Source organism: Schistocerca cancellata, chromosome 6 (assembly GCF_023864275.1).
Source record: "Schistocerca cancellata isolate TAMUIC-IGC-003103 chromosome 6, iqSchCanc2.1, whole genome shotgun sequence".
NCBI lineage: Eukaryota > Metazoa > Arthropoda > Insecta > Orthoptera > Acrididae > Schistocerca > Schistocerca cancellata.
The window spans coordinates 482,707,125-482,719,289 of NC_064631.1; the positions used below are offsets into that span (position 1 = coordinate 482,707,125).

Here is a 12,165-nt window from a genome sequence, read left to right on the forward strand (position 1 = left end):
GTAGCAGAGATACCTCTTGTAATTTGACACCAGTTCCTGGCATATAAATTTATGTTGCAGAAAATCTAATACTTGGAGACCCCTCATGTGTTCAGAAATTAAATAAGCTACAGGAGCTGCTTTAGATTAAATTACATTGCATATACTTCTTGTTCTGTAGGTCCATAGTAAGGAGATTCTTAAAGACGTAAAACATGCCATAAAACAAGAAAACGCATTACAGTTTTATTCAAAAAGTGGGACGCTAATATCGTTTTGACAGATCCTAAGTTAAATGGTTCTCATGAAAGTGAAATAAGTAAAAAAATCAGAAACATATTTTCATTTTAGAGGTAATAACAGACTTATTACAAAACATGCAAATGCACGTTGCACTGAGGTGATAATTCTTAGTAGACTGTTTTTTGGCATGCATCATAAAACAGAAAATCAGATTAGAACACATTTACATTAATCACATTATTGGATTGAAGATGTAAGAAAGTCACCTTTTACATAACATTTCCATTATTTGATATTATTAATAACATACTAATCAATCAGTCCTACTAAAAAAAACTCATTAATGGAGTAAGTGTACCATTTCCTTCCTTTAGTAACGATTACTTCACAGGAATGCTTCCTTACCATTAATTTCACCGGACTAACCAGAATTTCAGAATTCCTTATTTCCCACTACTCAGTACGGGCAACATCCTTCTGCTCCTCAAAAGGGAGATGTTAAATTTTTACTATGCATTTAAGACAACTATGCAAATTCAGTGGTCAGATGTGATTAAAAATTTACTTAGTAGTCGAAAATAACTGATCAACCCTGAATGGATACCACTTTCTTTTATCATCATCTCCAAGCAGAAGGATCATAACACTGTTCCAGAACAGCTTATTGTATACCGCAGAGGCAGCGGCCATCGCACAAGCTAGAGTTTCCAGTATAAAATTTACACTCTGCGGCACAGTGTGTGCTGATATGAAACTTCCTGGTATATTAAAACTGTGTGCCGAATCGAAAACTTGAACTCGGGACCTTTACCTTTCATGGGCAAGTGCACTACCAACTGAGTTACCCAAGCAAGACTCATGACCTATCCTCGCTCTTCTACCGGCAGTACCTCATCTTCCAAAAATCTCGAGTTCGAGTCTCAGTCCGGCACACAGTTGTAATCTGCCATGAAGTTTCAAGCTAGAGTTTGTCAGAACAGTGGACTGAAAAAGATCTTGATCATATCAGATTCATTAAGTGTATTATTAGATATCAACACCCTGTTAACATAGAGGGACAAAAACACAGAAGGTGGATAGGCTGCAGCATTCACTGGATTCCTCGCACCAAGGCCTGCAATTAAATGAGTGTGCTGGCCATCTCACAAATGACACAATGCACAATGGGCACTTACTTAGTTTGGATCTCAAAGCACATGGAAACAAGAGTGAGAATAAACATGTTGGCAGAGAAGCTGCCAGTACTGTAATATCGTATTGAATGTTTGATTGACATCACTGATAAGAATGTATTTCCATCATAGAAACTTCCCTAGTCATCTCAGCAGGATAGACTTAACAGACTTCCCAACTTGTTCATACATCACAACATAAGAAGATGATTTTAATGACAAAATACTTTTGTGTGAGCAGTATGGAATCAACAAATAGCTTTATACAACAGATTGAGTTAATAGAAACATCAATTTCACACTACTATAACCACTATCTGTGCACCATTAAAAAAAAAAAAAAAAGTAAATTACAAAATGAATTGGCATTTTAAGAAAAGAATAGTCTACAGCTATAGCTATTACCAGCTGCATGTTGTGGAAGTAGAAACATGAGATGGGCTACCAGTATAATATGGTGTTGGCTGAATGGTATGAAGCTCAGATGCTAATAAAATGTAAAAATAAAATTAGAAAACGTTCCTTGACGCACAGGCACTAAACAAGCCATTCTACTAATGAAAATGTTTATCATCACCAGATACTGTCAGTACAAAGCTCCAAGTAGCTGATAATAAACATTACTCAGTGCTACTGTAGTTTGTCGCTTGCCTTTTATTTTCTGTAAGAGTTTGTTAAAACATTGTAATATTTGCTACTAATATGCTATTTATTTTGTAAGATTTTGTGGCATAATATCATACATTTACCTTTCTGCCTGTGGTTATTTCTTAGTATATTTTTATGTCTTTGTTATTTGCAAATTCTGTAGTCAAGTTCTTAACAGTTTCAGAATAATGACCTATAACATACTGGCTGACTTCTGTGCTGGTACACCTAAGCTCCGTAAAGAACGATTTCCATATTGTCCTCCTCATGCTCTGAACATAAACTACAGGAAACAGTTATTACAAAAGGAAATTATAGGTATGTAATCAACAGAGGTAAAATATATGTAATGATAAAATACACTACCTGATCAAGTATCTGAATGCACATTAGTGGACCTTAACATGAGGTGTGTCCACCCCTCACTTTATAACCGTTTGAACTCTGCTGGAGACACACTCAATGAGGTGTCTGAATGTCTGTAATGAAATGGCAGCCAGTTCTTCCTCTAGAGCCAAAACCAGGTAAAGTAGTGACATCGGCATTCTTGCTTGTCACAAAGGTGCTCCATTGGGTTTGGGTCAGGACTATGGGCAGGGCAGTCCATTTCAGGAATGTTGTTGTCTACAAATCATTGTCTTACCAATGCTACTTTACAACAGCATGCATTGTCATGCTGATGCAGTCATCGTATCTGGGCTGTTCCTCTACTATACACAGTACACACTGCTGTAAAATGTGTTCGTTTGCTTCCACATTCACTGGGTTTGTTTGTTAATAACTTTTCTGCTACAAATTACAATTTTCTTTTATTCATATTTTACACAATGTGTTTCGGGAAATGATTCCCATTTTCAAGTGTGTATTTCTTTTTACTATGCCATTTTTAGGCACCGTTTTCAAGGTGTGAGGTTCTGCTTTGGTTTGTTGATTTTATTGTAATATATATAAAAAAAACACGAACACACAATTTTTAATTAGTTACCAACTTTTATATGTAGTGAGTGGCAAAATTGAAAAGAACTTTTACTTAGTTTTCTTATGGTCCATTTGTGCACAGTCTCTCACACCTTAAACATCACTTGCAACTTTCAGTGCACAGCACACATCAAGAATAGCTTACATAAACAAACAGTTACAAAGGTGCTTTTACACACAGTTGACAGGGATAATGTTACAGGTCCTTGACAGATATGCTTTTGTACATAAGTATTTATCTTAATGATATGGATTATAATTTGCTCATGTCTATTTTACAGTGTTATCCTATGTGTTACTACTTTTATTTAAGTATATTGTCAAAGCATCTGAAGAAATCCACCAATTCACTTTCAAGTTTTTCGTTTAGCATTTTGTCTTCATATTTTCTGTAATGTGTATATATTTCGAGTTCTTCTAACAAACCCATTTTGTGCTCTTTATATAGTCAGTGGAGTATTTTGACATTTTGCTCTACTTTCCCAAATGAGTGTCCTGTACTATGTATGTGTGTAGCTATTACTGATATCTGTGTGTGTGTGTGTGTGTGTGTAGACTTTAATATGCTCTCTGTACCTGGTGTTGAAATTTGGGCCTTTTTTGTCCTACGTAAAACATGGAGCAATTCTGGCATGTTACTTTGTATATTCCAGAGTCTGAATATGTATCGTGATTACACTTTATATTACATATTAGTTTTTGTTGTAGTTTATTTGGTCTAGAAAACCCAACTTCCGCTTTGTAATTTTTGAAAATATTTGTAATCTTCTGTGATAATATTGTCAATGTATGGGATGCTAGGTATACATTTGTTTTTGTCTTTTTCTTCTATGGTGCAACTTTGTGTTTGGGTCTTTCTTCACTTTGTTTAGAACTGTTTCAACCATTGAAGCAGTGTAATCGTTAGCAACTGCACTCCGTTTCACTATATTTATTTCTTGTTGCATGTTTTCTTGGTTCATAGGTATTTTAGTTGCCCTTTGTGCACTGATCTGTATGCTGCCTGCTTATGGATGTCCAGGTGACGTGATGTTGGAGGGATTGTGGTGTTGGTCATTCTTTTTTTCCTATAAATTTTGAATGTGCATGTGTTGTTTCTTGTAATATTTAGGTCCAGGTAATTGATGCTTTTGTTTCATTCATGTTCCACTGTAAATGTAATTTTCTCATGTAGATTAGTGAAGCAATTCAGAATGTTGTTATATCTTTGGCATCACCTATCACTAACAGTAGTGTGTCATCTACATATCTCCTATTAAATTCAATTTTCTTTTGATGGCTGCTAAGTAACTTTCATTCCAGGTGATTATACATGTGTCAGCTATGGTACCTGATATACATGATTCCATTGCTAGGCCATCTGGTTGCTTTTACATGTTTCCATTAAAGGTAAAGTAGCTGTAACTTAAGAGTTAGCTGGCGAAGTTCTATAAATTCAGTGATCATTGTGTATACAAGTTTCTTATGTTTCATACAGCTATTTCTGATTACTGTTACAGTATCTTGAATAAGTATGTTTTTAGTAAAGGCTGGTAATATCAAGTGATAAGAACGGCACATCATGGGGGGGGGGGAGGTTTTCGTCTTTTAGTTCTTCAGCTAGCGTCATGCTTTTTTTTTTTTTTTTTTTTTTTTTTTTTTTTTTTTTTTTTTTTTAAAGAATATGTTGTTTCATATGTATAATTTTTTCTCAGTATGTTATTCAGTTTCTATGACAGTTTGTACACTGGACTATTTATTGTGTTTACCACGGGATGTATCAAATTACCTTCTTTGTGCACCTTTCGCTGTGCTCTTAGGCATGGTGCCTTGAATTCGTGCATGTAAGATATTTCTTTTCAGTTTCTGTCAATAGAAAATTTATGTTCTTTAGTTGTTCCTTAATTGTACTTTGCAATTGTTTTGTTGGATCTTTTTTTAATGTCTTGTTTGTTATTAGTATCAAAGAATTCATGTTTTGTCTATGTACTCCTTTTCTTTCATCAAACTAATGTACTGCTTTTGCCTGCTTTTGTTGCTATGGATTGGTTGTTTCTCAGTTTCTTGTTTATGTATTGTAGGGTTTTTGTATCATTTAGTGTATATTTAGATGTAATTTTATCTTTCTTTATTTCTTTCTCGAAAAGCTTCCATAAGCAAACAGCATGCAGATCAGTGCACAAAGGGCAAATAAAATGCTTATGAACCAAGAGAACATGCAACAAGAAATAAATATAGCGAAACAGATTGCAGTTGCTAATGATTTACTGCTTCAGTGGTTGAAACAGTCCTAAACAAAATGAAGAAAGACCCAAACACAAAGTGCACCATAGAAGAAAAAGACACAAAAAAAAAAAAAAATGTATACCTAGCATCCCATACATTGACAATATATCACAGAAGATTACAAATATTTTCAAAAATTACAAAGTGGAAGTTGGGTTTTCTAGACCAAGTAAACTACAACAAAAACTAATATGTAATATAAAGTGTAATCATGATACATATTCAGACTCTGGAATATACAAAGTAACATGCCAGAATTGCTCCATATTCTACGTAGGACAAACAGGCCCAAATTTCAACACCAGGTACAGAGAGTATATTAAAGTCTACATACACACACACACACACACACACACACACACACACATACACATACACAGATATCAGTAATAGCTACACACATACATAGTACAGGACACCCATTTGGGAAAGTAGAGCAAAATGTCAAAATACTCCACTGACTATATAAAGAGCACAAAATGGGTTTGTTAGAAGAACTCGAAATATATACACATTACAGAAAATATGAAGACAAAATGCTAAACGAAAAACTTGAAAGTGAATTGGTGGATTTCTTCAGATGCTTTGACAATATACTTAAATAAAAGTAGTAACACATAGGATAACACTGTAAAATAGACATGAGCAAATTATAATCCATATCATTAAGATAAATACTTATGTACAAAAGCATATCTGTCAAGGACCTGTAACATTATCTCTGTCAACTGTGTGTAAAAGCGTCTTTGTAACTGTTTGTTTATGTAAGCTATTCTCAATGTGTGCTGTGCACTGAAAGTTGCAAGTGATGTTTAAGGTGTGAGAGACTGTGCTCAAATGGGCCATAAGAAAACTAAGTACAAGTTCCTCTCAATTTTGCCACTCACTACATATAAAAGTTGGTAGCTAACTAAAAATTGTGTGTTTGTGTTTTTTTTATATATTACAGTAAAACCAACAGACCAAAGCAGAACCTCACACCTTGAAAATGGTGCCTAAAAATGGCTTAGTACAAAGAAATACACACTTGAAAATGGAAATCATTTCCCAAAACACATTGTGTAAAAGATAAAGGATAGAAAATTGTGACTGGTAGCAGAAAACTTATTTATAAACAAACAGCTCTCAAAAAGACCATTTGTAATGGACAAAATCAGATTCCACATTTACCATTTTCTTAAGCACGATGAGGGGACAACTCCCTAATAAGCAAAAATGCCCCCATACTGTTAACTTTTGATACTACTCATGAAGACTGGTAACGTTCTCCAGCATTTGCCAAACCCAAATCCTTATATCAGATAGTCACAGGTATATTGTAATTCATCATTCCAAATCACTCATTTCTAGCCATCCACTGTTCAGTGACGTCACTCTTTACACCACCTCTAGTGTCACTTAACACTGACTACAGAAATTTTTGGCCAATGTACTGAATTATTTTTAAGTTGTGATGCATATTGGTTATGCTAGGTGGACAGCTGGTTAGCACTTAACTACTTAAGAGTGATTCCTTCAGCTAATTTCATGCTTCTTCTTCTTCTTCTTCTTCTCTCTCTCTCTCTCTCTCTCTCTCTCTCTCTCTTGTGGTTTTGTAGTAGTTGTTTCTTCACACTTCCATTTCATAAACACATCACCAACTATTGACTTAGGTAGCTTTAGAAGTGTTGAAATGTCCCTAATGAATTTGTTATTCAGTTGACATCCAATGACAGGTCCACATTCAAAGACACTGCGCTTTCCTGATTGACCAGTTGTGTTGATACTGCTTCTCTACTGACAACACAATACTCTGCACTTCTTTTTATACTGGTAGCTCTGTCTCTCATGAGATCTAATGGTCATTCCACATTACATGGGAGTGTCCAGATACTTTTGATCTGATAGTGTATGTACATGATATCTTTCTGTGTATACTTTATCCGCTTTACTGTGTCTGTTAATTTCATGAATTTCATTTATTCTTCATCTCAGCAGCATTTTTATGATTCTTTTATTTTAAGGTAGATTAAATGTCACTTATAAGTAAATATGGCATCAGTTTCAAGACACTGTATGCCCAATAATACTGAATAGAATTGGGTAGAAGAGGAATTTGTAGCATAACTTGACTAGAAGACGGGATCTATTGGTAGGGCACGTTCTGAAGAATCAAGCGATCACCAATTTAGTATTGGAAGGAAGTGTGAAGAGTAAAAATTGTAGAGGGAGGCCAAGAGATGAATACACTAAGCAGATTCAGATGGATGTAGGTTGCAGTTGTTACTCAGAGATGAAGACACTTGCACAGGATAGAGTAGCATGGAGAGCTGCATAAACCAATCTTTGGACTGAAGACAACAACAACATCAACAACAACAACATGCCTAATAATTTTAGACTCCAAGGGAATGTAATTTTTCTTCTGGTCTCCATGTGTTGAACATCTGTTCTGAAAGAGATCTATAAATAAGCTACCTTCTCTATATTACCTTTGCTGTATTCTTCATAATTCCCTTCTTCTTTGTATAACCTGTGAAGAGTTACAGAAACTGACAAATCTCTGCAAATTAATAACATGCAATGTTAGTGTGTAGATAGAACAGAATCTTAAGAATGTTTCCTCAGTGGGAAATTTCAGATATGATCCAAAAATGCCATTAGAATTTGTCAAGAATAACATGATTTTGGTCCTTAAAAGCTTTCTTTCAAAAGGAACCAAATGTGAAATGGACTTAAGAATGAACAAATCCCTCGGAACAAAAAAGAAACTAACTCTGGTTTATTGAAATATAAAGAAATGATATAGAGCATGACAGTCCTAGACCACTTTTGAATTGCATTTGATTCTAGGTTAGTCAGATCAGCTCCACTCTTTAGTGTCACATTATGTAGAGCATAAAATCAAAGAATGTGATATAAATGACTTGTAAGACAACATAGAAACTAAAAAAAAAATAGCATTTACTTTTGAGGTAGTTTTTCAGGTTTGATTCAATATCTTTTAGATTTGGGTCAAATTTCCGCTTCCAGATTTTACTTGTAAATATCATGCTTCTCAGCCCACCACAATATTATTCTATACCTAAAGAGGGAAAAAATATGCATAATATAATTTTTATAAGTAAATCAGCAATGCATTTAAGATGTCTATGACATAAATGAGAATGTTCAATTTTACCAGTATGCTGTGTAATTGATTACTCATCAATATTTTGTCACTGCTTGCAGTATCCAGATTTTTGCATGTAAAGCTTATTTCAGTTCTATATTAAACAGATTATTTTGTGGTCAAATGAACAATTCTGTTTTTGCAAACTTGAGTTTCAAATTATTTTTGATCCATGTCCTCAGTTCCCGAAGTACCTGCTTAATACTGCAGGAATGTTGAACATCCTTCTCTAGTGCCATATATCAAATGAATTTAAAATAAATCCGCTGAATTCAGTAAGTTGGTATGAGCTTTGTTAAGTATATATGTATTACTTATTGGTGACATGAAAATTTTTGCCATACCGGGATTCGAACCCAGATTTCCTGCTTATTGTGGGCAGTCGCGTTGACAACTTAGGCTATCCATGCACACCTCCTAAACTGACCCAAATTTCCACATGTCACACTATCTACATTCCTATCCATAAACACATACATCATCACTAAATGCTCACAACTTTACTCTGTATTTCCGCACCAGTGAGAATAAGACTATTCGGAATCAATACCTATTATAGGTCTCGAATCCTCAAATTCTCACTGGTCTGGGAATTCAGAGTAAAGCTGCAAACGTTTTATGCACCATCTCTGTCTCCTTCCCAGACAGCTTTTTTATATATAACACAAAAATAGTCATGATCCTAATATTGAAACTTGTGGAATTTTGTGCTTTTCCAGTGTAGCTTTCTTGCTGTCAATGAGGATGAAAAATTGAAGTTTTAACAAAAGTTGTGTTCCCCTCAACAGTTAATTGAGGAGTTCTGCAAATATTAGTAATTTGAGTAGGAAAAGGTACTTTTACGAGGGGTACTTATATTTATGATTTCAAGAATGATATTCGCTATTGTTCGTGTTTGATCACTACAGATGTTCTGGTTTCCCTCCCTCTCTGTCTCTCTCTCTCTCAGTCTCTCTCTCAGTCTTTCTTTTTATGCTGAAACCTTTAGCAGTTCTCACATGTTAACTTTCTGAAATAAAAAGACACAACATGAAATAGTTTCATAAATTACAGTGTTCCAGTTTAAATTCTGCATTATTAATTTTTTGAATAATTGTTATTATAATATTTAGGTTTTTATTAAAAATAAATTAGCATTCCGCTTGTGTACAACAATAGTGACTCCCATGTTAAATCTTCATTAATTTATGCAAAATTGAATGTCCCTGCTCATATCAGAAACTAGTAACTAAAACTTGTTTACATTATGAACAAAAAATTTCAATGTTTAATAAATTTGTATTGAATTGCAATCCTTTGAAGTTTGTTATTACTCTTGGTCAGTTATGTTACACCAGCCAGAAAGGAATTTATTGCCACTGTCATGTACAAGTATTCTTTGCTTTCTGTTTGCTAAAGACAAATACATGCAATAAAGAGACTTTATTTGAAAATCCCCACTTATTAGTTTGTGGAGAAGCAGCTCATAGTCTACAGTGAAGCTAATGTGAAGCCACAACATCTTTGATTTGCACATTCTGCTACCAAGACAGTACTGAATTTTGTGTCCAGTTCATTTATCCTGTTGCATGGGATGTGCTGCAGCCTTCTGTAAATGCATGTTGACAGTGTAGAACAATGCTGTGATATGAATCATAATTTTCTTTTTGATCACACATAGCTCATCCAAATACTGGTGAGAAAACTGGCAACAATGATGTAGGATTATAGTTCTCCATTTCATCTTGTTTACACTTTTTATGAAGCTGGAAATCAACCCTCCTAAGGAGACTGACTGATTAAGAGGGTTGTGCAGCACACTTACAGACTATTATTACTTTAGTGTGAACCTCTTCCCATCCCAGTAAGTGTACATTTTTTGGGACATTAAGTTTTTCACACCGTAGCTTAAAACCTATCATACTAGGTGTTGTACTTAGTGGTGAGCAGTCACTCATTTATTATAATTTACTGAAATGTTGAAGGATTCACATATGGTGCTGGGATCTGTATCAGTTCTAGGACATTTTCTCTTCAGTTTACTACCAACTTTATATCTTGTAAACTGAGTGAGGTGGTGAAGTGGTAACAAACTGGACTTGCATTCGGGAGGATTGCAATTCAAACCCTTGTCCAGCCATCCTGATTTAGGTTTTCCGTGATTTCCCAAAATCGCTTCAGAAAATGCCAGGATGGTTCCTTTGAAGGGGAATGGCTGACTTCCTTCCCCATCCTTCACTAATCCAATGAGACTGAAAACCTCTCTGTTCGGTCCCATCTCCCCACATCAACCAACCAACTTCGTATAACAGACTAAAAACTTAAAATTTTTTTTATCTATATGAAATGAATCTGCTGTTCGGAGTACTAGTTGCTAATCCACCTAGGTGTGAAAGTTTTTTTTTATGTCTATGCGTACATATTTAAGAAATTCAGGATTTTGGTTAATGTTTGCCACCACATTCAATGCTAGAAACTCTAATTCCCTTTGGGACCGATGACCGTAGCAGTCTGGTCCCTTTCATCCCCCAAACCAACCAACCAACCACTCTAATTCCCTTTGTTACACATGATCTATGAAATTCACTCCATACTTTTAGGAAAGGTAAACTGTTGTGTTTGTAGTTGTAGGAGGTGTATATAAGGTAGACCGTTATACTACAAACACAGAGAATTCCAGTTGCATGGGTTAAGTTCACACACTTTCATTTATAGTATTTACATGTAGCCAGGCTTCAAAGGCAAGTAATTGAAATTACAAAACTTCCTCTTTTGCTTTTGCAGTTGTGTATCTAATTGCGTACTGTGCTTGGTATGCTGACTAGTCAGTTATATTAACTGATGATTGTGGCACAGGCATTGATAGCAGTCTTCGGAGGTTTTTCATGTCTTTTTCCAGCCCAGATGTAGTGCCATTCAGCAGTCTTGCGACAAGTGATGGAGGTTCCACAGTGAGCAAGGTGATCTCTGACTGCCAGCTGAAGTTGCCATATAGGACTGACTCCAGAGTAGCAAACTAACAGAGTCATATGTAATCAGTGTAAACACTGCTGATGTGTTGATGGGGATGACTGTGCTCTAGTGAAAGTGATGACAGTGGATGAGTGACTATAGCAGATGGCATCATCTAACACGTGGCTGAACATTCATCTTGCGAATTTCTGAAAACATCTGCTGAAAAACCAGGAATATTATGCACATCCACAGATATGGGAGATGGCAGCATTAGTTCTGATAAAGAAGGCACTGATGGTGGTGATGACTTGATATCTATAAAAAGGGTATACCTGATAGCAGAGATGGATGCTGCCTTGGTGGCTAAGACAATTGCTGTGTAGAAAGCTGCAGCACAGTGGGGTGGGTAGCAGGGATTGTGTTCCATGGACATTGCATCTTTGGGTAACTTTGGGTAACCTGTGGCATTGGCAGTGGCTGTCCACAGGCAGCAGACTGGTTTTCTAGCAACAGCTCTGAAAAATTAAAATCTGTGGCAGGGTTAACATATTCATAAAATTTAAGTTGGTTTTGGTGTTGTTGGTACATACCTGTTATGCCCGGAATTGTAGAGTTTGCTCAACCAATCATCTGAATGACAGTTCCTGACTTTCAGTTATATGGCTTGTTGAAAACTCAATAGAAGACTTTGTCATTTTGTGAGGTGCCATTGTGAAACTTACATCTGAAGTAGTGCTCCAGTGATGCAGTAAATGCATTAAAGTTAGATGATGATGACCATGAAACAATTCTGCC

General features: G+C 35.5%; 1 protein-coding gene across 2 annotated transcripts in view; it reads left to right on the forward strand.

Moving 5' to 3' along the window:
* The window catches only part of LOC126190700 (2',5'-phosphodiesterase 12-like), a 152,367-nt gene that overhangs the window by 27,610 nt on the left and 112,592 nt on the right, over positions 1-12,165 (forward strand). For both annotated transcript variants that reach the window (XM_049931165.1, XM_049931166.1), the window contains one exon: positions 2,221-2,360. In XM_049931165.1, coding sequence (XP_049787122.1) covers positions 2,221-2,360 — 140 coding nt within the window. The remainder of the gene's footprint in view (positions 1-2,220; positions 2,361-12,165) is intronic.